Consider the following 26,674-nt stretch of genomic DNA (forward strand, 5'->3'; position numbering starts at 1 on the left):
CAACGATATGAAGGTAGATGGGTTTACAAAGACACTTACGAGGTAGAAGTTCGAGAGATTCGTGAGATAACTGAACCTAGTGAATATTTAGGCACTCCTATAACGCGGACAACCTCGCTGTCGCTCAACAGAACTACCTAGAGGGTGTGTTGATAGGGTCTCAAGGTAGCCACTGTGGTAAGCCACCTAAGACGCTGGCTGTTTCACCAACTGCGCCACACCGTTGTTCTCGCCGATCTGCGATAGCATGGCGATGGAACAGGAGGTTTCAGCAATGGCCTTCGGAGCACAGGCCAAAGTGTATATAAACAGGCAGAGTCTCTCTCAATAGTGAGGGACACGGAACACAATTAAGCGGATAGATTCACTCTCAATCTGTGTGCAACATATCCTAAATTGAACGGCGGTCTTGCAGTATAGGTGTCTACAGAAGGGTTTCTCAACTAGATGGGGTGTCTGTCGTAACTAGAGAGGCTTGAGATTTACCAAACTTCGAAGAATGTCATGAACGCGTTGGATGTATTCGTCTAAAAGTGTCACTTGCTATGGAGTGTGCTACTGCCGCTATCGTGACAGCACTCACGAAACGCAAGAATGAACCTGCTTCATGGACTGCTCTTTCTAACGAGAAGGCTGAACTGAGAACAAGGGGAGGCAGGGCGTTGGGCACCTATATACAGGCACAGCCCTGTCAAACGTTGCATGATAGATATTACCTGCTCATCCTTTTGGAAATTAGGTATCCAGCACGCGCTATGAATGTATACTAGTACGATGCGTGGAGTCTAACTGTAGTGATTCAGCAGGGCTATGCCAGCCACTGCGCCAGCAGATTGGATCGATCATTTCTGTTGCACTGCCGTGTTTGCAAGATTTGGGCATCGCGTCGAAAATAGTATGGTGATGTCTCTTCCATTAATTGTCCGGCTCGCGTAACACTTTTGCTTCACCCTTTCCGCCGCCTCGCAGATGCGGTCGGACAAGCTGAACGTTGACCTGCCTGGAAGGTGTCGTGGATCAGCATGTCACATTAAGACGGTTCGATTGCAACAGGAGGACTTACTTTGTGAGTCTGTTATCTACGTCCGCAACGAACAGGGCGCCCAAAATTGCAAGCCCTAGCACTCGAATTAGATTCCCTCCTGGAGGACTAGCCATGATACCCACCTCCGAAGGCCACAGTGACACAGTAAACCAACTTGAAAGCGTCGGCGTAAACACTCTTCTGGGCGTCCAACGCTGCTGTGATAATGGTCGGAGTGACGCCTGGCACATTTTCAAAGTTTCCTTGTGGCAGAGCCGCTATCAAACGTGAGCCGTCCGCTGAAAGAGGTAGTACAACATGAAACTCACTGAGGAATGATGTCAGCGAAGCAGCAGGTAAACCAGCCTGGACCAGTGCTCTGCCGATGTCTCTTGCCCAAATACTGCTCACCCGGTTTGCGAGCAAGCTCGAATAGATGGCTACGCCAATGGCCCCCCCAGTCGATCGCGTGGAGTTTACCAGGCCAGTGGCGAGTCCAATGTCCTCGTCGCGAGCCCCGAGCTGCGCAATCAGTATACTCATGCAGTTGGTGGCGCCAATCATGGCAGAGGCCAACGTGACGAATATGATTGCACGAGCGGGAGTGTCCTGGTCGACGGTTGCGTTTAATCCGAGGAACGTCGTCATCATCACAACGACAAAGATGTACTGATACCTGGTCTTCCGGATTGTCGAGAACGCCTGACCGGCTAGGATGAGACCAGCTTTGAATCAGAGTGTCAGCCACACTTTGCAGACATTGCGAACGAAGCTTCCTTACCAGTTGCCGCGGCATTGGTGGCCATGCCATACCAACCTACAGTTCGTGGGACTGTGGTGAACAGGCGTTGCACTTGCTGTGGCCACAGGATACCCGTGCTGATTAGGACCATGCCACCAGTAAAGGAAACTCCTAGAGGTACGACGACGGCTCTTACGTCTTGCATAAGTCGAGGTGGACAAAGCTTTGCAATATTGTCAGGGCTGTACAGCTCCCAAAGCGGAAATGCCACGAAGACGGATATGCCACCGATGATGGTCGGGGCCAGGACGACGGCACTGGTCCACGGATATGGATTGCCTCCAAACCCGACGCCGACGAGGAACACGGTCAAGCCGCCGCCAAAGAGAAGCAACCCAATGAAATCGAGCTCGAGGAATTGTTGGCGTCGCGTCTTGCCGTCCGGGTGTAATCCGAGAAAGTCTGGAGGCCAATAGAAGACCAGTATGAGAAGCAAAGCCGCAACGTTGATGATCAGAGACACATAGTATGCCCACCGCCACGAGCCTTGGGAGACGAGATCATACGCTAAGAGAAGACGTATCAATCGTCGAGCGAAAAATAGGTCAGGGCATGGAGGTTAACAATACTCACCTATCGGGGCTCCAAAGCATGACCCTGGTATCGACACAACACTCATAAAAGCCAAGGTCTGCCCACGATTCTTCTTCGGTACGATCTCATTTGCTGCCGCAAATGCGAGTTGTTGGAGCCCGGCGGCAAGACCCTCAAGAGAATGTCAGCTAAGGGATGACTCGAGCGATCACTTCCAGCTTACCAGGAATGAGCTTCCGAGTATCATCAACGATGTGCTTGTCGCCCTGTATTGGTCAGTTGGCTGTGTGATTGAGAACTCGGTTCTTTTTTTTTTTCCCCTGTGAGACAGACCTGCAAGCAATTGCACACCCAATGACACCCAAGAGGTTCCCTGTAAGGAAGAAATTCCTGCGTCCAAAGATGTCGCTGCACCTGCCGGCAATAGTCATCACGACGGCGCTCGCAAGTGCCCATGAGGTAGCTGCCCATGTGATGTCGGTCGACGGCCCGACATCCTCGTTGATGGTGAGGAGAATCGCTGAAGGCAACGCGAAGGAGAACAGGCAGGCTTCATAGGTAACGGCGAGAGCCTAGATCTGCTTCAGCCGAAAAATAGTTCAACCGGCGTAGAGGACGAACCAGTAAGCCCAGAATTGTTCGTAAGTCAATCGACCGTGACTCGTGGACCTGGATGCCGTTGTGGGAGCCACCATTAACTTGGAGAGCGACCTCAACCTTCTCTTCATGCGCCAGTGAGATTTCGGGCTGCGCAGTCTTCAGCTGGCTTCTTTCTGTTGCAACAGCCATATCGAAGCGTTTGCCACATCGGACATGGAATAGAGGGCACGCGCAGGAGGACAACAGCGACTTCCCCTTATATAAACCTCCTCCCATGCATGATCTCAACAGGCTCGCCTCGGTCGAGTCCGAACTTTGCAAACCACAAAATACCCCATGGGGAACAGGAGAAATGTTGGCTATCGAGCGTCACGACTAAGCCACTGGTATACCCCCGGCGAAGCGAAAGCACAATGAGACTGCCAGGGCGAAGGCATCGTTCGCCAGGAGTGTAAGCACCGGGGTCACTGACTTACTCGGTCAAACCCATATCAGGCTACCGATCCCGAAAGTTTATAAGGCAAGCCGAAGACCCACAGCTTCGGAATTGCCTATATCGGACTTGCTGCCGAGATGTCTTTTTTTATGCTTCTGAGTGCTGACAAGTGGAAGTATGTGAAGTAATCAGAGATTGCCTGCTATTATCAATGTAAAGCACAGTACTCCGTATCTTATCACGCGTGGTTTCGAGACCCGGCACGATGACATGTTTTAAACAGACCCCAGCCGCACCGAGCATGAATTCTGAGGAACGGTTTTCAGCGCTTATCGTCCAACATCCCCTCTCGCCGACGTTAGAGCCATGGCCTCGAGGCCTGTCATCCTCCTGATCCCTGGGTCTTTCAGCATTGCAGCCATGTATTACCCTCTTCAGGACATCCTGGTCGCACAAGGTCACGAGGTGTACGTGAACAACCTGCCATCGGCGAGTCGGAACGCCCCAGAACCGCCCGCAAGTTTGCGTGACGATACACAGTTCTTCAGCAACATCATCGGAAAGATTGCGGACCAGGGAAAGGATGTAATTGTCCTTGGCCATTCATATGGTGGCCTAGTTGCCTCTGAATCTGCCAAAGGCCATAGTAAGGTGGAGCGGTGCGCCAGAGGCCAGAAAGGGGGTATCACCAGGATAGTCTTCCTGGCTGCTATTGTCCTGCAAGAAGGACAATCACTAGTCGGCCATCAAGGCAAGCCTCCACCATCGATCGTAAAGACTGATGAGGTTTGAGTCCCTGCTTCTATCGTGAACACTCAAGATGCTAACTGTCAGAGAACGGATTCATGAGACTTGCCGATCCTGCCTTGTCCGGTTCCCACATGTATGATGATTGGCCAGAAGAACGAGCGCTTGCCTGGGCAAGAGCTGCGCCAAAGCATTCCGCTCTCAGCTTTGCTAGCGTGGTGACCTATACCGCTTTCAAGGACATACCTTCTTCTTACATCTTTTGCGAGCAAGACAAGGTTGTGCCTCCTGCGTTGCAGGCACAATACATCGAGAACATAAAGATTGTGGCTGGCAGGGATGTGGACATACATAAGCTGAACTCGAACCATGTGCCGAATCTGACCGCGACTGAGATTCTCGCAGAGCTAATTCTGAAGATTGCCGCAACTTCATAGATGCCAGATTGACAATGCAGATCGCGATAGCGCTGACCAATGTGCTGTGATGTTCGTCGATTGTCACTTTTTCTAGCTCAAGTCTCTATATTATCGACATAATGCCAGTGCATCTGTGCCCAGTCGATATTGTTAGCATCAAACGGGGCCGACAGTAGCAAGTCGGAAATGGCCTCGAGATTGGATGATCGAAAGTAGGGAATATTGAAGTCCTCGTCGTTTCCGAACGAGCTGCCAGACATATCGGAGGGATGATACCTGACGTCCTTTTGCAACCTCACATTGGGGTTCTGTGTAACAAACGGCGAAGGATTGCTGTCTATGTGTATCTGTGCGATGATGGTGGTATCCGGCTCCTCATCTGCGCGGATCATCGTATGTTCATCATGGGGCGTCTGGGAATTAGCTCGATCCTCCCACTCGAAAGTCCGATAGGGGAGTTTGCCGCTTCTGACACGCTCTATGAAAGCGATTGCACAATCTGCGGAGTTGTACTTTGGCCTTAATGCTGCGAATGCTTGGAGAGTTTGCCTGAGATACAAGTTTCCAGTGCCTCGAAGCTCTGCCTCTGCAGATAGAGCATCTTTGAGGTGTTGGATAGATGCCAAGATAAAGGCTCCCACCGCCAGCGGTGGCAGAAATTGTATGAGATGGCTCTCCTCTAGATGTCTGGTTATTTCCGAGATTCGTCGCGCAGAAGATCGAAGAGAGTATCGGGAGAAGCTTTTTAAAGCTTCAGCAGCAGAGCCTTTTGGTTGTTCATGGAGGAGCACCGGGCGGTGGACGGCGCAAAGCGCAGTCAAATATAGCAGTTCGAGGGTTGCAGAATGTAAGCCTAGCACTCTCCCATTGCGGCGATGATCCTGTCCCAAGGCTGCCTCTCTTATAGAAGCCGTCTCCGCAGACCATTCGCGAAGCTCTTGGTCCCGAGCAGCTGCTTCGGTGCTGAGGACTTTCATTTTCGGTATCAGGACCATGAACGGGTCGCTTGAATCGACGAATCGTACGCCGCTCAATTCGTATTGCGAATCGAGAATACGTCCAATGATAAGGCACAACTTGACCTTCTGTGCGCATAATCGACCCATGCTTGTTGCCTCAATCCCGCAGCCAAGCATATAGTACTTATTCAATGCCTGAGTGAAAGCCGCATCATCGAAGTCATCTGGATCGACGATCTCGGGGTTCCCACCGCCGCAACTGTGAGCAGTTTGCCGCCGTTCCGTTATGGATAGAAGTTTGTCTCTGATTAGACAGCAATACCATAACTTTCGCCTCATTCGCTGCCGGTCCGGCTGATTTGAAAACTGGTGTTGCCTATCCAAGCCAATATCAGTGGCCAAAGAGAAAGCAGTTCGCAGCCAGTAAAATCGGCCCTTTGTATCATTCTGCTGACCGTACCAGTAAGTCATAAAAAGCAGTACCTGGATCAGCGTCGTAGGGTTTGATTCGACATCCATTTCATACAGGAGCTTTACCCGGTTGAAGAAGATTTTCCGGGCGTCGTTATAACTTTGAAAACCCTCATGTTGCAAATGAGGCAGATCTGCAAAGGTGACTCCTGCAAACATCACAGCTTGAAACAGCACCAGACTGATGCTGTCGCTGTTTGTACCGTCTATTGCGCCGAGGAAACTGCCCAGATCCAGAGCTGGTAGTAAAGGATATACGTAGCAGATAAATACTCTCAGCAGCTCATCAATCATCGTTTTGCTGGGAATGGTAAGGGCTCCCCTGCGCAGTAGCAGCTGCAGGACATCGCGGTCAAGCCCACCAGGAAGACGTGCGATGTAGCTCGGAAGTTCAGGTTGGTCTAGCGACAGAGATATATCTGCAATTTCGCCACCCCTGCGCCATTCCACCGGTGTAGCATCGTTGAGAACACGCCCTGGCGGGACTTGCCCACCGGCGGTTGCTTCAGCAGAGACAGTTTCATGATTAGTTGGGTCGCAGGTAACAGGCGCGCCAAGTTTGAATGTATAAATGTTGGCCTGGGGCAGACTCCTCTTGCCAGGACGCTGCATTGGCTTTTCTCTCCATGGGTTGTCTACGGAGCAGACAACAGAAGCTCTTGAGCAATTCGAGCAGGGAGTGCCCTTCCTCGAGACATCGCACCGTACTTTGCGATTATGACAGATTGTGCATGCTCTCGGCGCCCTTCGTCTCAACATGGCGATATTCTGTAAGGTACGAAGATTGACCCTTTGGAAGGAGAGTCCATGTTGACAAGGAAGACTCGGGTCGGGTGTCTAGGAAGGGCTGAGCCGAATTCTTGGCCAAGTAATATCACGTGGTTTGCCGAGCTTGGGCGTTCGAGTCTTGTGGATCAACCAGATCACGTGACATCAGTCCGTCCACCCAGTACCGGGTAGGGCGGCGCCACCCTAAATCCCAAGTGAACGAGGCTGCTTGTCGTTGAGACCGAAGAGTCTAAAAGCCGATGCAAGAATCTTGCCGAGTAGTAGCGTAACAGAGCACTTCAGGGTTCGGCGTGCACGCGCAACAACGCACAGAGGCCTGTCTAGCAGGTCGGGAATCGAGAACGCGTTTCTGGTTGGCGCTGGCAAGACAACACCACCACCCACACCACCCAGAGAGGCGGCGGCTAGGGTAACGAACGCCTAGCATGGCGGCGGCATTGAGGAGCTGGGACAGGACCGATAAAACACTCAGGAAATAGGTAGACGAGACCAAAAGCTATGGGATTCATAATACTCCTCTCAAACTGTGAAAGAATGGCACTCTGCCAGCACTGTAAACTGTTCCGCACCCCTCCCCCCTTACCAGCCCATTTTGGTTTAACATGTGACTAGATAACTCTCATTCCTGCTAAACCCCCTACCGGCCCAGCACAGCCACTTTGCCTTGTTACAATATATACCCTCGTTAACGTTAGATAGCTTACCTTCATTCGTAGCCAACTCATGTTATCTGGCGAACTCTACCGTCCTCAGAAATATGACTATTCATACCCAGTTCCTTGCGCTCTCCCCACTCAGTTCGATACCATACAATGAATCTGTTACGAAGGAATCTAACTCTGTTAGATGATGAGGCAGCAGCCGTAACACCAGAGACCTATCGAACAGTTAGCTAGGAAGGTCTTATATTGTAACAAGGCGAAGTGGCTGTGTTGTGCTGGCATGGGGTTAGTAGGGAGGCGATTTAGCTGGTCACATATCAGGACAAAACGGACTAGTATTAGTTTTGGCTGTTAGACGAGGGGCTTTAAATCAGATTGGGGCTATTGAGCGTTGATCAACAACGGGACGAAGACAACAACAGTGACAGGAGACGCAGAATAGCTGAGCGAGCATGCCATCTCTGCAGAAGTGTTGAGCAATTCACAGTGCTGGCAGTTTACCATTCTTTTGCATTTTGACTAGAGTATTCTATGGTTTTTTTTTTTTTTTCTTCTTAATACAGTCTACCTATCCCTGAGCATTCTCTACGTTCTTTTTCACTCTTCAACGCCGCCGCCGTGCTAGGCGCTCGTTGTTCTAGCCGCTGCCTCTTTGTGGGTCGTGTTGTCATGCCAGCGCCGACCGGAAAGGCATTCTCGATTACCGACCTGCCTGACAGGTCCCTGTGCATTGTTACACGTGCATGCCAAACCCAGAAGGGCTCAGTCACAATAGTTAATAATGTTAAAGCTGGCTAGAAAGCCTCTGGTATTTATTCGTAGTATTCTCGAAAAGCGATCCAATCTAGCTTAGTTATTCACGACAGGATGTAGTGGAATGTTGAGGGTGAAAGAACGTGGCTGCTGTGGTCCAAATGAGTGTATTGAGTGCTCTCTTCTTGTTCAGAAGGATCATGAACAAGAGCTGTACATATATCTTCTATCTGTGCCGCTGAATACCATACAGAGGAGAGAAAAAGGGGCAGGACAACGTCCAGAAAGCCTCCCCGTGTCTTGAAATGAAACGAGCAAGGGTAATGATCTGGATATAGATCCTGATGTCTTGTATTCATTTTCATTTTCATCAGTCGATGCTGGACAGCAGACACCCAACGAGGATCTTTAACTCAGTCTTGCGACAGGAAGCATTATACTCTGTCACGCTTTAATAGATTGATTGAGAGTAATGAATGCCGCTTTCATTACCTCTAAAGGGTACATATGTTGGACTTGCTGTCGTCGCCACTATCTATACATGAGAAAGGAACCAAAAAAAAAAATTCTAATGCTGTTATAGCTCACTCGTGCTGACCCATTCCAAACCCCGTTCAACTTCCCAGGCGCCTTCTTTTTGCTATCCTCGCCCCGTTTTCGGAAAGACCTCCAGAAAAGAAAACGACGCCCCATCAACCGTCAAAGACACTGTTCTGGATAAATTATGCTACCGTTGACGAGAGCCGTCTGACACCTGCATCTCCAGCATTCTCATACGACTCCCAGTCCTCCAAGATCTTCGCCAGCCGAGGTGAGTTGGTCAATCGGTAGACCTCCTCGAAATATTCCTTGGAAATTTCAAATGGTCTTGCAGTCACATTGGGAATGTACTTCCCAATTAATTTCGCCGGGTCGATGCTCGTCTTGTTGATCTTTTTCAGCAAGAAAGAACGGAATGGCTTGACTCCGGATCGCAAGAAGGTACTGTGGAAGGGAACATCAATGCCCTTGAGTGGAATGACGGCAAACCCTCGTTCCAGCTCGATCGGTTGTGGCTTGGCTTCAGTCCTCTTGCGGCATTCGCCAATGATCTCGACCAGGTGAGCCTTCACGTCGTCCAAAGACATCTGATGCATCAAGGCCTGGATGTCAATCTTTTGCATCTTGAGAACGTTGAGCACATTGGTCAAGCAGTCGAGAGCGCGGAGATCACCAGCGCACACGTATTGCATGTTAGCAACGTTGTAGTTGACAATCTCCACCAACCAACCGGTGGTTTCAGCAATGTTCTCCACGACATATTGCAGAGCCTGTTCGTTGAATGTCTTGGAGATGCGGCTAGGGTTCACAGCGCACATGGAGTAGTTGCTGCGTCCTTGCTCATCACGTTCCACGGCAACCTGCATGGTCAACCCGCGGTAAAACACGACTGACACCAAGCTCTCAATAGGCATAACCTCTGCGATGGAAGCGAGAGCAGAGTACTCTCCCAGAGAGTGACCCGCAAAGCTGCTGTCGCGCTGGACGAGACCCTTGGAGCGCATGTCTTCGAAAGCGGCCTTCTCCATCAGCGTTAGGGCTGGCTGGGTGAATTGAGTGGCAGAGAGCAGACCAGTAGGTGAGCGGTAGGTGTACGACGTGGTGTTTTCGTTGATCTCCTTGAAGATTTTCTCCGATTTGACGGAGCCGTCAGCATTGATAGACTCGAAAGTCATTGCCATGTAGTTCTGACGGATGGCTTTGCCACGCGGCCCTCCAAAGTGGATGGTGAGTTCTTTGGGGTTGTTCTTGACGATGTTAATGATGGACAGACCATAGTTGTCCATGAAGTGCCGATCAGCCCTATCCCACACTTCCTTCGCCACGGAACTGCGGGCGTAGAGATCCATGCCCATGCCTTGCTCCTGCGAGCCTTGACCAGTAAATACATAGGATGACACAGGCTGCTCAACCTCAGCTTCCGCGAGGAGAACTTTGTCGCCAGTTTCTTTATTGGTCGTCTCTATCTTGATGATCTTCCGGCCAGCCACCATGCCGACGTGCTCGAGTTTGACTTCCAAGTCGTCATTGGGCAGTACCATACCAACCAACGAGACATGGTAGCTTCGGACACGACCAATATGGTTCTCTGCAGCCCACGTCTCAACTAAGCTCCGAACGGCAGCGCTGGAATACATGCCGTGTGTGATGGTGCCAGGAAGGTTGGCGTAGCTGGCAAAGATACGCGACACGTGGATGGGATTGTAGTCGCCAGATACACGAGCATAGGTCTCGTTTGAAGCCGGAGCCCTCAGAGTCAAAGGAGTCTTGCCGCTTAGCGGGATCGCGTTCTCAAAGTTGACAGGCTGGTCAATGGTCTGGCCGTTCCTCTGGAGGTAGTCAATCACCGGGTTCCCATGCGAGACGCCTGCTTCATACTCGACTGAAGCAACTTGGATGACTTCCTTGGTAGGTAATTCAAGTTCGACCTGCCCAACAGTCTCGACGCTCGAAAAGACGGTCGTGTTCTTGAAACGGACCAAGCTGGACAGACGGAACGTCAAAGTTTGTCCCAGCAAGTCAATGTCCGGCTCATCGAGGTGGAACCATTCTTTAGACCGGAGAACGGCAATGTCCTTGGAAGTAGCGAGAGTGACCTGCATAGGCGTCTCCTGTTTGCGTTGGAAGGTGTTTTCGTAGTCCGTGTAGGTACCTCTGTAGAGGAATTGGCTGGTCACTTCCATCACTGGCTGCCCTCGGCGAGTGATGGTGCCGCAAACCTCGACCATCTTTCCAGAGTCTTGGTTGAGCACCGCATTGATCCGGGCAGATGTGTGCAGCTCGTCACCAACCTTCAGAGGCTCCGCGCCAGGAAGCATGCGGAAGCCATTCGACAAATGGACAAGCTTGAGCAGGTCACCGTCGATCGCTCGAGGGAAGATCGGTTTGGTAATGGCCTTCCAGCCGACGACAATTGCAAAGTCCATGGGTGCGAAAACTTCCTTGCCCGGACGGTCGACGAAAGCTTCGCCGGTGTTGCCTACGGCATGGACAAAATCAGCAACGTCCTGGGTGACAATGGTCGCTCTGCCGCCATCAAAGACGTTCGTGGTAGGTGTATCAAATGGCACATCCTTTTCACCAAACCAAATCCGATAATAGAATTCTTTGATGCGATCGTTGCGGCCATCCATAACTTCGTGGATTGGGGCATAGCCAGTTTCTGGGTGGTAGATGAATCGGAACGGGAGGGCAACAGCGTCACCCTCTGCAGTTCGCTCTTCCCACATATTCATTACGATCTCGTTCTTGCCCAACAGGCTAACGTCGAGCGTCTTGACCATCTTTCCGGACTGACTGTGCTCCTTGACGACGATTGTTGTCTTGTAGGGGTCTTTGGGGTGAGCGATCTCAACAGTCATGCCTCGGGTTGGGGCCAAGATGCGCCTGATGGGGTTGTTCTGATAACGAGCCCCTTGAACGAAAACATCGGCTGTGAAGAAGGCATGTCGCCACGAGTAATTTTTGCCAGCAAGAAGCTGGATCCAGGCATCAACATCAGGAAGTGTGGCAGATGGCGATGCTGAGAGCCTATATGTGGTCCGAGAGCCGTCGGGAATAACAGTGACGCCGTCCAGCTCCACTACGCTCTCCGAGGATGTGATGATCTTGCCACCAAAGTACTCGATGACTGGAACAGCAGATTCGCGTCCACCATAGAAGTCTTGAATCAGACCCCTAATGTGATCATGATGAACACCGTCCAAAATGTCTTTGATTGGTTCATCAACCTTGGTTGAGTATTTCGCCGCCATAGGTCCCTGCAAGATACAGGTTCTGCCAACATCTTGATCGACCACAGCATCCAGATCCTCGGATTGCCAAAGGGAATCCTTCTTGAACCAGAACTCGAAATTCTCGTCCAAGGAGGGGACGAATGGCACAGGCTTTTGACCGCGCCGCTGGCACAACAGGAGGAAATGCTGGACATCCTGCGCGTTGATCAACTGGGTTTCAGCCTCGGGGTAGGCAGCCAGGACCTTATCCATGACTGGGAAAGGGTTCTCGAATTCTGCGTAGCTCTGGATCATGGAAGGCTTCCCGGAGCCGACGGTGAAGCGTTCCTCTACTCGGCGGATGAAATCGACAGTGAGGTTGCGAAGGGTAACCTCGATCCAACGAGACTGGTGCTTGACGTACATGAGCTCAACCATGCGCCGAACCACTTCAGCGTAGGTCATGTCTTCAAGGTCTACCGTTTCACCAGCAGAATTCCTGCCGAACCAAACCTTCTGGAAGTCGTCGTTGAGCTTCTTGATGATGTACTCGCGCTGCTTCTTAAGCTCTGCGACTCGCTTCTTCTTCTCCAAGCTAAAGATTTTCTGGTCCATTTCTGCCCAGAATTTGACGCCGCGGGTCGCAAGCTTGTGGATCGGCTCCCCCATCTCTGATCGGACGGTGATGACACCACCTGCTGCTCCCTTGTATGTCTTCTCCCATTCAGTGTCATCAACGCCTTCAGCTTCAGCAATGGCCTTTTTTGCGTTGGTAGAAGTATGGGCCTCTTTCGCCGTCATCATTCGACTGCCAAAGAGAATACCGTCGAACGGCATAGGCGGATAGCCGAACTTGCGCGACCAGGTACCGGTCAGATAAGGGTAAGTATCTTGGGACCCCCCGAAACCACTGCCTGCCACGAGGATGATGTTCTGGCATTTTCGGATACGACCATACATCTGAATGATCGGCTGATGGAAATCCTCGAAAGAGTGGTGACCACCACCACGGCCACCAGTCCATTGCAGAATGACAGGGAATGTCGGATTTGCTTTGGCAATGTTGATCACTTGCTGAATTGCATCCATGGAGCCAGGCTTGAAGGCAATATGCTTGATTCCAAGAGTGTCGATGTACTCTTGAGCAACCTCGATCGACGGCACACCAGCACCGATCGTCAAACCTTCGATGGGAACACCATCAGCGCGGAGCTGAGCAAGAAGAGGAATTTGCCAGCCCATAGCACGCGGATTGACATAGATCAAGTTGACCGTAATACCTCGTCCAGGAGGGATGGCTTTTTCGATCTTGTTGAGCGCCTCGGTCATACTCTTTGCGTTGTAGTAGCCGCCACCGGCTAGTTCAATGTGGTAGCCAGCGTTCATTGTCGCGGCGACAAAATCCCATGGGACGGTGCAGGGAGTCATGCCGGCAACCATCAAAGGCGGCACACCCAGCAAGCGGGACATCTTGGTGTCGACGTAAGTCTGGCCGACGGAAGTCTTGACGAGTCTCGGCCCATGCTCTTTGACCCAGTTGGTTGCGTATTTCACCGCATGCTCTTCATCGCGGTCGAAGAGCTCGGGCTTGTATCCGACTTCAGTATTCGTCCCATCCATGGCACCGGCCAAAATCACGCGAACACCAGTACCATCTTTGTTGCGGTTGGTGAGGACTCCCAGACCCGAAATTCCACCCGGGCCAAAGTCGATAATGTGCGAGGCGCCTTCGAAAACTGTAGCTTGTTCCCAGTGAACAGGATCCTGCGTGATCATCCGCACGAGGTCTGGGACCACATCCTTGTCGTGCTGTGCGCGGAGGTCCTCGCCGGTGTTTGTGTCGTACACTGGAATGTTCAGACGCGAAGCAGGGATCCTGACGTCGCCCAGATCTTCGAGGATCTGCTTGTATGCTTCGCTCAAAAGAGGGCTGTGGAAAGGAGCAGTGATTGGCAGGAACCGATTGACAAAGCGCACTTTACGTTCCGTGAAGGGAATACGGTTCTGGTCTAAACCGGTAGGAGCCTTGACTTTTCGTAGTCGGAGATTAAGACCGTGCAGAGAGATCGGAGCACCAGTCACAACGAAGTTCCGGGCACTGTTTACCAAAGAAATGGCGATATGTCGGTCCTTGGGCAGATGTTCATTGGTGGCATCGATGTGCTCTTGAAGCTGCTTCTTTGACAGGTCGCGCACCGAAAGCATGGGTGTGGGAATGCCTTCCCCAGCCTCAAGCGAGTCTTGGAGGATTGACGGAGCAATGCTCGTACGAGGATAGGCCTGCTGACTCCGCATCCCAATCCAGAAGAGCATGGTAATGGCATCTCTGGCGGCCTTTGCGAAGCTCTCCCATGAGGTCGCTGTGGCAATGGTGGCAGCGGTAACCACACCCTGAGAGTGGCCTGTCGTGCCGTTGAAGCGCTCATTGACCTCGCCGGGCGTCTTACCGAGGACTTTGCAGGTCACTTGATAATGTGCAAGCTGAACCAGTCCGATCAGTGGCAAGCTGACAGGTGCAGAAACCAAGTAATCGGTATCGGGCTGGGTTTCCTTGTCGGCGAGCCAACTAAGGATGTCCAGGCCTTTGGTGTAGAATTTGTCTGCTTTCGGACTTCTGGCCAAAGTCTGCAGCAACTCGGCCGAGGACTCAATCAAATCTCTGGTGAAAGACGGGTATGTGGTGTAGACCTCTCGCAGCTCCTCAAAATACTCTTCAATGTTGCCCTGGCCACCAAAAACAGTGAAGATACTGGCTTCCTCGTCATCAGCGGCTCTGAGTAGAGCTGAATCGTGGGGTTTAATGGGTCGCGCGACTGCCGCCCGGCCTGCATAGTAGCATTGGACGAGCAGGTTTTTCTTTGCTGTGATCCCGGGTAGCGTTGCGGCCAGAGCATGTACATCGTTCGCATGCATGAAAGCTCTCTCAAATTCGTTCAGGGCTACCTTGAGCACTTCAACAAAGCCAGCGGCCTCCTCGTCATCATCGACTTCAGCGGCAATGAAGCCAATGTAGCGAGCGACCAGCTCGGCACTTGATGAAGGCTCGTCATCCTGAGCCAGCTCATCTGTAGGTTCGGGGAGTGAGGCATTGAAAGCATCTTTCAGCTGTGATGCCTGGAAATGAAGGCCGGTGGGTATCAGGAAGGAGTACTCGAGAGAGCCATGGGTGAGGATGAGAGGGCGGAGGTTCTGGGAAGATCGAGGTGTGTGAGTGCCGGTCGCACCGCCGGAATACATGATTGCTGTCGTGGATGGGGTGTCTCTGATTCTGTGCGAGGGTGCGAAGGAGTTTGAACTATCGAAGTGAGCAAGTCAATGCCACTTGGGACTGGGTTGTTGCGAAGGAAATGAGTGCGGAGGATAGGAAGGAGTGTGCTGTTCGAGGTTATGGGCAAAGTAGGAAGCGACTCCGGCTGAATAGGACGATAGGATTAGTTATTGAGGAACGGGAAAAGGTGACCACTGGAGCAGCGGAAGACACTGAAGAGCAGTTTGTATTATTGGGGAGCTCAATGTTGGATGGATCTGGTAATTTGCGATACGAATATGGCCGAAGCTGCTACGAGTGTCTGTTGAGCGAGGCACAAAAGTTTTTCCTGGTTCGCCGCAGGTGCCTCAGCAATGCTCAGCAACCCCAAAGCACACCTATTCGAGCCCATTCGGGCCCATCCACGCCCAGCCTCAAGCCCCTCGGGGCCTTGTGGACCCTTGTTCCGGGAGGTCCCTCGCCACATCTGAGCCAATGGAAATTCCCGGATGAGGCCCCCTCGTCGTTTTAGGACAAGCTAAAATTCTGGTGGGCGACGCGCTTCTGCAGGGACCGATGCAACGGCGTCATCGCTTTGTTCTCAACCCTCTGACGGAAGAAAGGAAGAGACGACGACAGCGTGGTCCATTGCCCGCCATACTAATCAAGATCAAGAGTAGGTGCAAATAGGCAGCGAGATTACAACTGCGAACAGGTGCGGCACTAAGCGGTTCGTTTTTCGTGTCTGCGAAGAGAAAGGGATACGGTGTTCTCTCAAAGACTAGGTTCAGTTGCCCAGCCACATTGGTGACATCGATGGACCTCGAAGTTACGTAGCTGTGCAGACTGCTTCTCCAATTCCCTGCTGCTTTCTGGGCACTGAGGCTTCTTCGGCTGCCTACAACTTTTTTCTGCCTCCCCAAAATTTTTTCGTGGGGGAGCCTAGCCTCGCCGAGTGGCAGCCCGGCCAACTTCGGCTTACCCACAGTGTCCACAGTGCCCACTGTTTTCCTTTTCTCATTCCCTTTCTCAACCATCTGGTCTCCAACAAACAATGGTTCGAGCTTATCAGGCTGATTCGTGCATTGAACCTGCCCTCCAACAAGATCTCCAGCATTTGCGTTTTGCCCTTGTGCCCTGGGCCTGCTGAGAGGCCCGTCACTTTTTTTCACCATCTTCGCCTGCATTCGGGTACAACATACAGGGTTAACAGATTCCTTCCCAACCAAAACCAAATCGAAATCGCCATAACTTACCTTTCTCGCCGCTTGTCCTCTTCGGTCCCCATAACCTGTTCAACCCTCTTGTCCGTGGACTTGTCGCCATATTGTTGCGGACTACTTTTTCTGTCCCGAAGCCACAGGACAACCGAAGACTGAAGTTCCTACACTTCATCACTTTCCTTCCTTCCAGCTCCTCCGCATTCAGTCCTTCCTCCTCACATCTCGTCCTCTCCTTCGTCCATTCAGCTACCAATTCGGATTGTTAGACGAAGCAGTTCCTTTCGCTCGACCCGACCTGTGCTCACCTATTGCCCTGCTCTGATTAACTTCATCCAGCACCGGGCAATTGGTCGACCTCCTAATCCCAGCCTCAGACTTCCAAAAGAGAAATCTTCAAGTTTTGCTGAATTCTACAATATACCGCCAACATGCGTCCCGAAGTCGAGCAAGAGCTCGCCCACACGCTCCTCGTCGAGCTGCTGGCATATCAGTTTGCCTCGCCAGTCAGGTGGATCGAGACCCAAGATGTTATCCTAGAAAAGAATAGAACAGAAAGAATTGTTGAAATCGGTCCCGCAGATACCCTCGGCGGAATGGCCAAGAGAACCCTTGCTTCCAAATACGAGACCTACGATGCTGCCACCTCACTATCACGGCAAGTGTTGGCTTACAATAAGGATCTGAAAGAAATTTACTATGATGTCGATCCGGTGGAGGAGGAAGCTGCTCCAGCGGCTGCCCAAGCTTCATCTTCCGCTCCAGCAGCTTCGGCGCCTGCTCCTGCTGTTGCTCCTGCTGCGGCAGCAGCGGCTCCTCCAGCAGCGGCCAGCGCTGGGCCTGCTGTGGCAGTGCCAGACGCTCCAGTTGCAGCCGTCGACATCTTGCGAGCGTTGGTCGCCCAGAAACTGAAGAAACCACTTGCAGACATTCCCCTCAGCAAAGCAATCAAGGATTTGGTCGGCGGAAAGTCGACTTTGCAGAACGAAATCCTCGGAGACCTGGGCAAGGAATTTGGTTCAACGCCAGAGAAGCCAGAAGACACCCCTCTAGACGAACTAGGTGCTTCTATGCAGTCTACATTCAATGGCCAGCTAGGCAAGCAGTCACAGTCGCTGATCGCTCGTTTGGTGGCCTCCAAAATGCCAGGTGGTTTCAATATCACGGCTGTCAGAAAGCATCTCGAAAATAGCTTCGGCCTTGGGCCGGGCAGACAAGACGGTGTTTTGTTGTTCGCTCTCACGATGGAGCCAGCTGCGCGTTTAGGCTCGGAAAACGATGCTAAGACTTATCTCGGTGATGTGGCCCAGAAATATGCAGCAACAGCAGGAATCAGTCTATCATCAGCCTCAGCTGGTGGCGCTGCTGCTGCTGGCGCTGGTGTTGGCATGATGATGGATCCAGCTGCCATTGACGCTCTGACCAAAGATCAACGAGCCCTGTTCAAACAGCAACTTGAACTGTTGGCTCGCTACCTCAAGATGGATCTGCGTGCCGGTGACAAGGCTTTCGTCGGCTCACAAGAGGCAAACAAGGCCCTCCAAGCGCAACTTGATCTGTGGAACACAGAACATGGCGAATTTTATGCTTCGGGAATTGAGCCTTCATTCAGCCCCTTGAAAGCCCGTGTTTACGACTCCTCGTGGAACTGGGCTCGACAAGACGCGCTGAGCATGTACTACGACATCATTTTCGGCCGTCTCAAGGCCGTCGACCGAGAAATTGTTAGTCAGTGCATCCGTATCATGAACCGATCCAACCCAACCCTCATCGAATATATGCAATATCATATTGACAACTGCCCAACCGAGCGAGGCGAGACCTACAAACTGGCCAAGGAATTAGGGGAGCAGCTCATTGAAAACTGCAAGGACGTTTTGAATGAAGCACCGGTCTACAAGGACGTTATGGTCCCTACCGGCCCCCAGACTACTATCGACGCTCGAGGAAACCTCGATTACAAAGAAGTCCCTCGCCAAAGCGCCCGCAAACTCGAGCACTATGTGCGGGAGATGGCTGATGGTGGCAAGATCTCTGAATACAGCAATCGGACCAAGGTGCAGAACGACCTTCGCAATGTTTACAAGCTGATTCGGAAGCAACACAAGCTATCAAAAGCTTCTCAGTTACAGTTCAACACCTTGTACAAGGATGTTGTTCGTGCTTTGGCGATGAATGAGTCACAGATCATGCCGCAGGAGAATGGCGATATCAAGAAGCCCGGCCGCAACGGATTGCCTCGAGCTACCATGAACGGAAATGTCAAGCAAGGCAAGACCGAGACAATCCCGTTCCTACATCTCAAGAAGAAGGAACAGCACGGTTGGGAGTACAGCAAGAAGCTCACCGGCATCTATCTCGAGGGATTGGAGAACGCTGCGAAATCAGGCCTTACTTTTCAGGGGAAGATGGCGCTTATGACTGGCGCCGGTGCCGGATCCATCGGCGCCGAAGTTCTACAGGGTCTGATCAGCGGTGGCGCCAAAGTCGTTGTCACCACCAGCCGTTACTCCCGTGAGGTCACCGAGTACTATCAATCAATGTATGCTCGATTTGGTGGTCGTGGCTCTCAGCTTGTCGTGGTGCCGTTCAACCAAGGAAGCAAGCAGGATGTGGAAGCGCTTATTGACTACATCTATGATACCAAGAAGGGTCTTGGCTGGGATCTGGACTACATTGTGCCTTTCGCTGCGATCCCCGAGAATGGCCGCGAAATCGACAGTATCGATTCCAAGTCCGAGCTTGCTCACCGTATCATGTTGACCAACCTGATCCGTCTTCTTGGTTATGTCAAAGCGAAGAAATTCGAGAGTGGCTTCAACACTCGACCGGCTCAAGTCATGCTTCCTCTCTCACCAAACCACGGCACCTTTGGTAACGACGGTCTCTACTCTGAATCCAAGCTTGCGTTGGAGACTCTGTTCAACCGTTGGTCTTCGGAGAGCTGGGGTGACTACCTCACAATCTGCGGCGCAGTCATTGGCTGGACCCGCGGCACCGGTCTGATGAGCGGCAACAATATCGTGGCTGATGGAGTTGAGAGGTACGGCGTCAGGACCTTCTCACAACAAGAGATGGCGTTTAACCTGCTTGGCCTGATGTCTCCCGCCATTGTCGATCTGTGCCAACAAGAACCCGTTTTTGCCGATTTGAACGGCGGTCTGCAATTCTTGCCAGATCTCAAGGACCTAATGACTAAGCTTCGAGCGGAGATCATGGAGACAAGCGCCATCCGACAGGCCGTAACCAAGGAGACCGCCTTGGAGAACAAGGTCGTCAACGGCGAGGACAGCGAGGCTCTTTACAAGAAAGTTACCATTGAGCCCCGAGCCAACCTGAAATTCGAATTCCCCGAGCTTCCCGACTGGCAGAAGGAAGTGGAACCTCTCAACGCCAGGCTCAAGGGCATGGTTGATCTTGACAAGGTTGTTGTGGTCACTGGCTTCTCTGAGGTCGGCCCTTGGGGTAACTCTCGCACAAGGTGGGAAATGGAAGCCTATGGTGAATTCTCACTGGAGGGCTGTGTCGAGATGGCCTGGATGATGGGCCTGATCAAGAACCATAATGGCCCTCTCAAGGGCAAGTCATACTCTGGCTGGGTCGACACCAAGACTGGCGAGCCTGTGGACGACAAGGATGTCAAAGCCAAATATGAGAAGCACATCCTCGAACACTCCGGTATCCGTCTTATTGAGCCCGAATTGTTCAACGGCTATGATCCAAAGAAGAAGCAGCTGCTCCAGGAAATCCAAATCGAAGAAGACCTTGATCAGTTCGAATCGTCCAAGGAGACTGCTGAAGAATTCAAGCGACAGCATGGCGACAAGGTCGAGGTCTTTGAGCTGGAATCTGGAGAGTACAGCGTCCGCCTCAAGAAAGGCGCCACTCTTCTGATCCCCAAAGCTCTCAGATTTGATCGTCTTGTCGCTGGTCAAATCCCTACTGGTTGGAACGCGAAGACCTATGGTATTCCGGACGACATCATATCGCAAGTGGACCAGGTCACCTTGTTTGTCCTTGTCTGCACAGCCGAAGCTCTCCTCTCAGCCGGTGTTACGGACCCATACGAGTTCTACAAGTACGTACATCTGTCTGAGGTGGGCAACTGCGTCGGTTCCGGCATCGGTGGTACCACCGCACTTCGTGGCATGTACAAAGATCGGTTCATGGACAAGCCCGTTCAGAAGGATATTCTGCAGGAATCTTTCATCAACACCATGGCCGCTTGGGTCAACATGTTGCTGTTGTCATCAACTGGTCCGATCAAGACTCCTGTGGGTGCTTGTGCAACAGCTGTTGAATCAATTGATATCGGCTACGAGACCATCGTCGAAGGAAAGGCGCGCGTTTGCTTCGTCGGTGGCTTTGATGACTTCCAAGAAGAGGGTTCTTACGAATTTGCGAACATGAAGGCCACTAGCAACGCTGAAGACGAATTTGCCCACGGCCGTACGCCCAAGGAGATGTCTCGACCTACTACAACGACCCGAAACGGTTTCATGGAATCCCAAGGCTGCGGTATGCAAATCATTATGTCGGCCCGCCTTGCTCTAGACATGGGAACCCCTATCTATGGTATTCTCGGTCTTGTCGCGACTGCTACCGACAAGATTGGTCGATCTGTGCCTGCTCCTGGGCAAGGTGTGTTGACCACCGCTCGAGAGAACCCTGGCAAATTCCCATCGCCCCTGCTGGACATCAACTACCGCAAGAGACAGCTCGAGCTCCGAAGACGTGCCATCAAGAACTGGCAAGAGTCAGAACTTCTGTACCTCCACGAGGAGGTTGCGGCTATGAAGGCTCAAGCCGGCTTCGGTTTCAACGAGGCCGAGTACATGCAAGAGCGTGCCGAGCATATTGAACGCGAAGCAATCCGACAAGAAAAAGAGGCACAGTTTAGCTTAGGCAACAATTTCTGGAAGCAAGATCCCGCCATTGCTCCGCTCCGCGGCGCCCTGGCCACTTGGGGCCTCACAATCGATGACCTCGATGTTGCTTCCTTCCACGGTACCTCGACCGTTGCCAACGACAAGAATGAATCTGAGGTTCTCTGCAAACAAATGGCGCACCTTGGCCGCAAGAAGGGCAATGCCATGCTTGGCATCTTCCAGAAGTACCTGACTGGTCATCCTAAGGGTGCCGCTGGTGCCTGGATGTTCAACGGCTGCTTGCAAGTTCTCAACAGTGGTCTGGTTCCCGGAAACCGGAATGCCGACAATGTTGATCAGGTGATGGAGAAATTCGACTACATCGTCTACCCAAGCCGATCCCTGCAGACCGACGGCATCAAAGCATTCTCTGTCACTTCCTTTGGTTTCGGCCAGAAAGGCGCCCAAGCCATTGGCATCCACCCCAAGTATCTTTATGCTACGCTGGATGAGGCGGAATTCCAGCGCTACAAGGTCAAGGTTGAGGCCAGACAGAAGAAGGCGTACAGATACCTCCACAACGGCATGATCAACAACACTGTGTTCGTTGCGAAGACCAAGGCACCATATCCGGACGAGATCATGCAGAAAGTTTTCCTCAACCCTCAGCAGCGTGTAGTTGCCGACAAATCTGGCGAGCTTGTCTACCATCCTGCCCTAACCAAGAAGACCCCAAGCCCCCACGCCCTGGAAACAAAGGCCATGCTTGAGTCCCTGACGCAAGCTAACGCCACAGAAGGATCAAAGATTGGCGTTGATGTCGAGGACATCCGAGCCATTAACATTGAGAACGAGACTTTTGTCGCGAGAAATTTCACCGAGCGGGAACGGGCTTACTGCAACAAGGCTCCATCTCCTCAAGCTTCGTATGCAGGACGATGGAGTGCGAAAGAAGCAGTGTTCAAGTCTTTGGGCGTGTGCAGCAAGGGAGCTGGAGCCCCTCTGCACGACATTGAAATCTTGGCCGATGAGAACGGAGCACCCAAGGTGGCTCTCCATGGTGCGGCGCTCGAGGCAGCAAAGCAGGCTGGCGTCAAGAACGTCAATGTTAGCATCAGCCACAGCGAGAGCCAGGCAATTGCTGTTGCTGTGTCTGCATTTTGAAGAGTCGGGACAAGGGATTTGGTTGGTACTGTACACATTTGACGGATGGTTAAAATACACGGGTGTGGTTTTGGCTGCCTCTTTTCTTTGTTTTTGGTGCATTGTGGCGCCTCATAGCCAGAGAATTGGGCGTCTCAGGGATTGATGGAATGAAAAGGCATTTGTGTAACCAAGACCCTCAGGGCTGATGCATGAGGTATAATAGATCTCTTGTATTGTTTGAATACAAAATTCCATCCTACCAAATACCGCGCAACTTGGGAAATATACAGATATCTCTCTTCAAGGGTGGACATGTGTGCAAGATTTGTGAAGGATAATATCCTTTCATCGTGAGCCACTTAAGAGTCTTCCCGAAGCAATAAAAAAACCCCGCGGGCTGTCATTTCTGTTTACATCCCACCCGTCATAAACCACATCGTCTCGTCCACCGCCCATATCCTGCCGCTGTGCCTCTCAAGGAGTCCTGAAAATGCCCTCAGAAACTTCATGCTCATATGGTTGCGTCCTCTGAAAAGCGCATGTAGCTCTAAAAGGGTTGAACCAAGTCAATCGCTCGCTCGCTCGGCGTTATTGGCAAAGGCACAATTTGGCCGAGAGAAGCGCCGGCAGGGCATTTTGGACAGGATCAAGCTCCATGACAATGCGGGCTTCTAACAAAACACCCGAAGGAATCTAGAAGCTAATGATGAATTTCTCTAGAGGCCAGGCTCACGGGGGGCAACTCGAAAAGACTCAAATCCCCAAAAGGTAATCAAGATCTTTCATTTTTCATCACTACTGACGGTTCCCGCGTCCTTTGGACAGTTGCACTAGGTGTCTCACAACCAGCATCTTTCGCTGCTCAAAGAACTTACACCACTACGTTCTCCACCCATGAACAGTCTCTCTATCGAGCAACAGGCGCGAGCCGCCCAAGCCTACATACTCCAGGAGCTAAGGAAGACCGAAGTTGGAGTCTCGATTCTCAAGAATAAGGACTTTTTCGCCAGGCTTGACATGAACTTCATCACCATCTTTGCGATTTTTGCTGAGCTGTATGGTTACCGACATGATTGCCTCGATCAACTTGTCGATCTGATAACTATGTGCGGGAAAAGCTGGCAAGACAGATCCCCTGACTTACAAGAGGTTGACAAACAGCGAGAACTCGACCCCGAGTGGTATCTCTCGAATCAAATGCTGGGAGGGGTCTGCTACGTCGACCGATACGCTGGCAGCTTGGCTGGCATCAAACTGCGCATCCCATACTTCAAAGAGTTGGGACTGACTTATCTACACTTGATGCCTTTGTTCTTGGCGCCTCAACCTCTCAATGACGGCGGGTATGCTGTGTCCAGCTACCGAGACGTACAGCCCGAACTGGGGACCATCGAGGAGCTGAGAGAGTTGGCGACTGAGTTGAGAAAAGCAGGCATCAGCTTAGTGCTTGATCTCGTGTTCAACCATACCTCGAACGAGCATCGGTGGGCTAAGCGCGCAGCTGAAGGCGATCCTGAGCATTCTGCCATGTATTGGATCTTCCCTGATCGAAATGTTCCCTCAGCCTTTGAACGATCAACCCGAGAGATTTTCCCAGATGACCACCCGGGCTCTTTCATCCAGCTTCCGGACGGCCGATTCGTGTGGTCGACATTCTATCATTTTCAGTGGGACCTCAACTACTCGAACCCCGCGGTATTCAGAGCCATGGCCGGCGAGATGCTGTACCTGGCCAATGTTGGAGTCGACCTTTTCCGGATGGATGCCGTTGCATTCATGTGGAAACAGATGAACACAGACTGTGAGAATCTGCCGGAGGTTCACAAACTGCTTCGAGCTTTCAACGCTCTATGTCGGATTGCTGCCCCGTCTGTGCTTTTCAAATCCGAGGCCATTGTCCACCCCGATTTTGTGGTACAATATATCGACCGGTACGAGTGTCAGCTGTCTTACAATCCGCTTCAGATGGCCTTGACGTGGGAAGCGCTGGCAACCAGAGACGCGTCAATGTTGTCTCAAGCTATTGAGCGGAGACACAATTTAGCTCGAGGCTGCGCTTGGGTCAATTATGTTCGATCTCACGATGACATTGGCTGGACGTTCTCTGATGAGGATGCAAAAGAATTTGGCAAGGATGGTCTGAATCACAGAAAATTTCTCAATGCGTTCTTCGTGAACCGCCATCCGGGCAGCTTTGCTCGAGGGGTACCATTTCAGGACAATCCGAGGACAGGTGATTGCAGAATATCTGGCACCACGGCTTCATTAGCGGGTTTGGAGTCGATGCAAGACCACGCCATTGAGAGGATATTGCTCGCGTACTCGATCGCCATGAGCACAGGCGGAATCCCACTCATCTACCTGGGCGATGAAGTCGGTCAACTCAACGACTACAGCTACCTCAACGACCCGGCCAAGATGGATGACAGCAGATGGGTCAATCGGCCTTGCTATCCCGAGCAACGCTATGCCGAGCGGCACGACGTCAATACCATCCCAGGGAAAATCTTCGCCGGGATCAAACATCTTATTCATCTGCGCAAAACCACGGAGGAGCTTGCTGGTGGTAGGGCGATTGGCTTTTACACCGGTAATCCCTCGATTCTTGGGTACCAACGACCGGGGCCAAGTTCGAGCGTGCTGTGTCTTTGTAATTTCTCGGACGAAGCCCAGTGGATCGGCCGAGATAGATTTATGGGAATGCCTGCTGAGACGAAGGACCTGGTCAGCGGGTACATGATTAAGTTACGGAAAGCTGGAATTCATATGAAGCCGTATCAGTTCCTGTGGTTGAGGTTTTGATCATCGACTACCTCCATGCCAGCCCAATATAGCCACTTTGCCTTGTCACAGTATCGGTTGGTGGAGGTTAGACGCCCGCATCCGTAAATTTCTTCCGGCCCTTTACGGTATATTAGACGGGGAGATCTCGTCGCTATATCTCTCCCAATTAAAGTGGGCAGTGAGAAGGAAGGGTCCCTCCTAAAATCAGCGGCCACGAAATTAGTAAAGCTAGCTGGTATGGGCCCCGGGGATCGGAAATTATATAAGTGAATTCAGAAATTAATTCTAGATAGGCGTCTAGCGATGTTTCCTTCACTTATTTAAGACGCGCGGTTAACCATCCGCTGACGCCTTCCAGGAGAACACAGATCATTCGGGAATTCGAGTTTCAATTTCCACACCGAAGATGTCGAAACTAAGCCCTGCGTCGCACCAGGTTCATAGACTTCGTCAACACGGTTTTGGCTCCAGAGTTGGCTATTAGGTTGAAAGAGGAAGAGATGGCAGTAGACGGTGGGAAGGCGCGCGAAATTCTTCGTCAGGGTACAGGCCTTGGGGAATTTGTACATAAGCTTCAACAGGTACCGTTTCATCAGTATACAATTCGCCGATATTTTTGGGTAGGTGGATGAAGGTGAGCCCTAGTTAACCGCCTTACATTCGCTATCAAAGATCTCCTTTTCGGCATCTGAATGGGATACCAACCAAATATTAGACCTGGGAAAGAAGATTCACGGAGCTTGATGTCATGGTGCCAGATTGTTGACGAAACCGATCAAGGGAAAGTTGAGCGTATGGTGGATTACTCCTCAAATTCTGCTTTAGGAGAGAGCCCTACAAGCATAAGAACACCCATGAAGACGTGTCCGTTACAGGCTCTGCGTAATCTCGACACTCTCTTTAAAGACTCTTTCTATAAGTTGGCGGAAGTAGCCTTGAGTGTGGAGAAAACAATATCTGCGTGGACAATGAAAGGTTTCTTCGAGGATCCGATGTGAAAGGTGAAAATGTTTCTCATTAAAGCCGTTGCGGCCCACCGTAAGCGTCTTCTACCCTACAAGAAGATTGTATATCCATTTGCTCAAGATTTGAGAATACAATTCAGGCCAAGATCAGGCTTGGCGAAAGAAGTTGCGGCACAGGCAAAAGTCCAGGGATATCCAGGGCAGTCTGGATGGATTGGCTCCGTTCTCATTCATCCGGCATTACGAAACCTGCTGATGCCAATTACCGAATTCGACCCTAACTACACCCCTGTTCTATTCAACATAGAAACCCGGATCATTCTCTAAACATTCAAAAGCCACATTGCGCCCAACACAAAGTTGTTTCAAATCAATCCTTCTATATTGACCTGGGTTAGATCTTGTCCCGTTTCCCAGTTCGAAAAGCGAGACATTTAGGTATGGTCCGTCAGGCTCATCTTCGCCAACGCGATTTTCAATCTGAAAGGACACT

The 26,674-nt window shown here is 51.6% G+C and overlaps 6 protein-coding genes across 6 annotated transcripts; 3 read left to right on the plus strand and 3 right to left on the minus strand.

Moving 5' to 3' along the window:
- Nucleotides 1–1,150: 1,150 nt before the first annotated feature.
- Nucleotides 1,151–3,149, minus strand: A1O5_09917 (uncharacterized protein; the record flags this gene model as incomplete). The annotated part of the gene is made up of 6 exons (XM_007750495.1): nucleotides 1,151–1,749; nucleotides 1,806–2,333; nucleotides 2,400–2,532; nucleotides 2,584–2,626; nucleotides 2,694–2,932; nucleotides 2,982–3,149. 6 exons carry the CDS (start codon nucleotides 3,147–3,149, stop codon nucleotides 1,151–1,153), a joined length of 1,710 nt encoding a protein of 569 aa, XP_007748685.1.
- Nucleotides 3,150–3,762: 613 nt separating this feature from the next.
- Nucleotides 3,763–4,580, plus strand: A1O5_09918 (uncharacterized protein; the record flags this gene model as incomplete). The annotated part of the gene is made up of 2 exons (XM_007750496.1): nucleotides 3,763–4,182; nucleotides 4,233–4,580. The coding sequence occupies 2 exons, from the start codon at nucleotides 3,763–3,765 to the stop codon at nucleotides 4,578–4,580; spliced, it is 768 nt and encodes a 255-aa protein (XP_007748686.1).
- A 77-nt stretch (nucleotides 4,581–4,657) lies between these two features.
- On the minus strand, nucleotides 4,658–6,604 carry A1O5_09919 (uncharacterized protein; the record flags this gene model as incomplete). The annotated part of the gene is made up of 1 exon (XM_007750497.1): nucleotides 4,658–6,604. One exon carries the CDS (start codon nucleotides 6,602–6,604, stop codon nucleotides 4,658–4,660), a length of 1,947 nt encoding a protein of 648 aa, XP_007748687.1.
- Nucleotides 6,605–8,918: 2,314 nt separating this feature from the next.
- Nucleotides 8,919–15,188, minus strand: A1O5_09920 (uncharacterized protein; the record flags this gene model as incomplete). The annotated part of the gene is made up of 1 exon (XM_007750498.1): nucleotides 8,919–15,188. One exon carries the CDS (start codon nucleotides 15,186–15,188, stop codon nucleotides 8,919–8,921), a length of 6,270 nt encoding a protein of 2,089 aa, XP_007748688.1.
- A 1,661-nt stretch (nucleotides 15,189–16,849) lies between these two features.
- A1O5_09921 (fatty acid synthase subunit alpha) lies at nucleotides 16,850–22,450 on the plus strand (the record flags this gene model as incomplete). Its single annotated transcript, XM_007750499.1, has 1 exon — nucleotides 16,850–22,450. The coding sequence occupies one exon, from the start codon at nucleotides 16,850–16,852 to the stop codon at nucleotides 22,448–22,450; it is 5,601 nt and encodes a 1,866-aa protein (XP_007748689.1).
- Nucleotides 22,451–23,326: 876 nt separating this feature from the next.
- A1O5_09922 (uncharacterized protein) lies at nucleotides 23,327–25,234 on the plus strand (the record flags this gene model as incomplete). Its single annotated transcript, XM_007750500.1, has 1 exon — nucleotides 23,327–25,234. One exon carries the CDS (start codon nucleotides 23,327–23,329, stop codon nucleotides 25,232–25,234), a length of 1,908 nt encoding a protein of 635 aa, XP_007748690.1.
- Between the last annotated feature and the right edge of the window lie 1,440 nt (nucleotides 25,235–26,674).

This window comes from Cladophialophora psammophila (assembly GCF_000585535.1).
Source record: "Cladophialophora psammophila CBS 110553 chromosome Unknown aczJe-supercont1.18, whole genome shotgun sequence".
In the NCBI taxonomy this organism is placed as follows: Eukaryota; Fungi; Ascomycota; class Eurotiomycetes; order Chaetothyriales; family Herpotrichiellaceae; genus Cladophialophora; species Cladophialophora psammophila.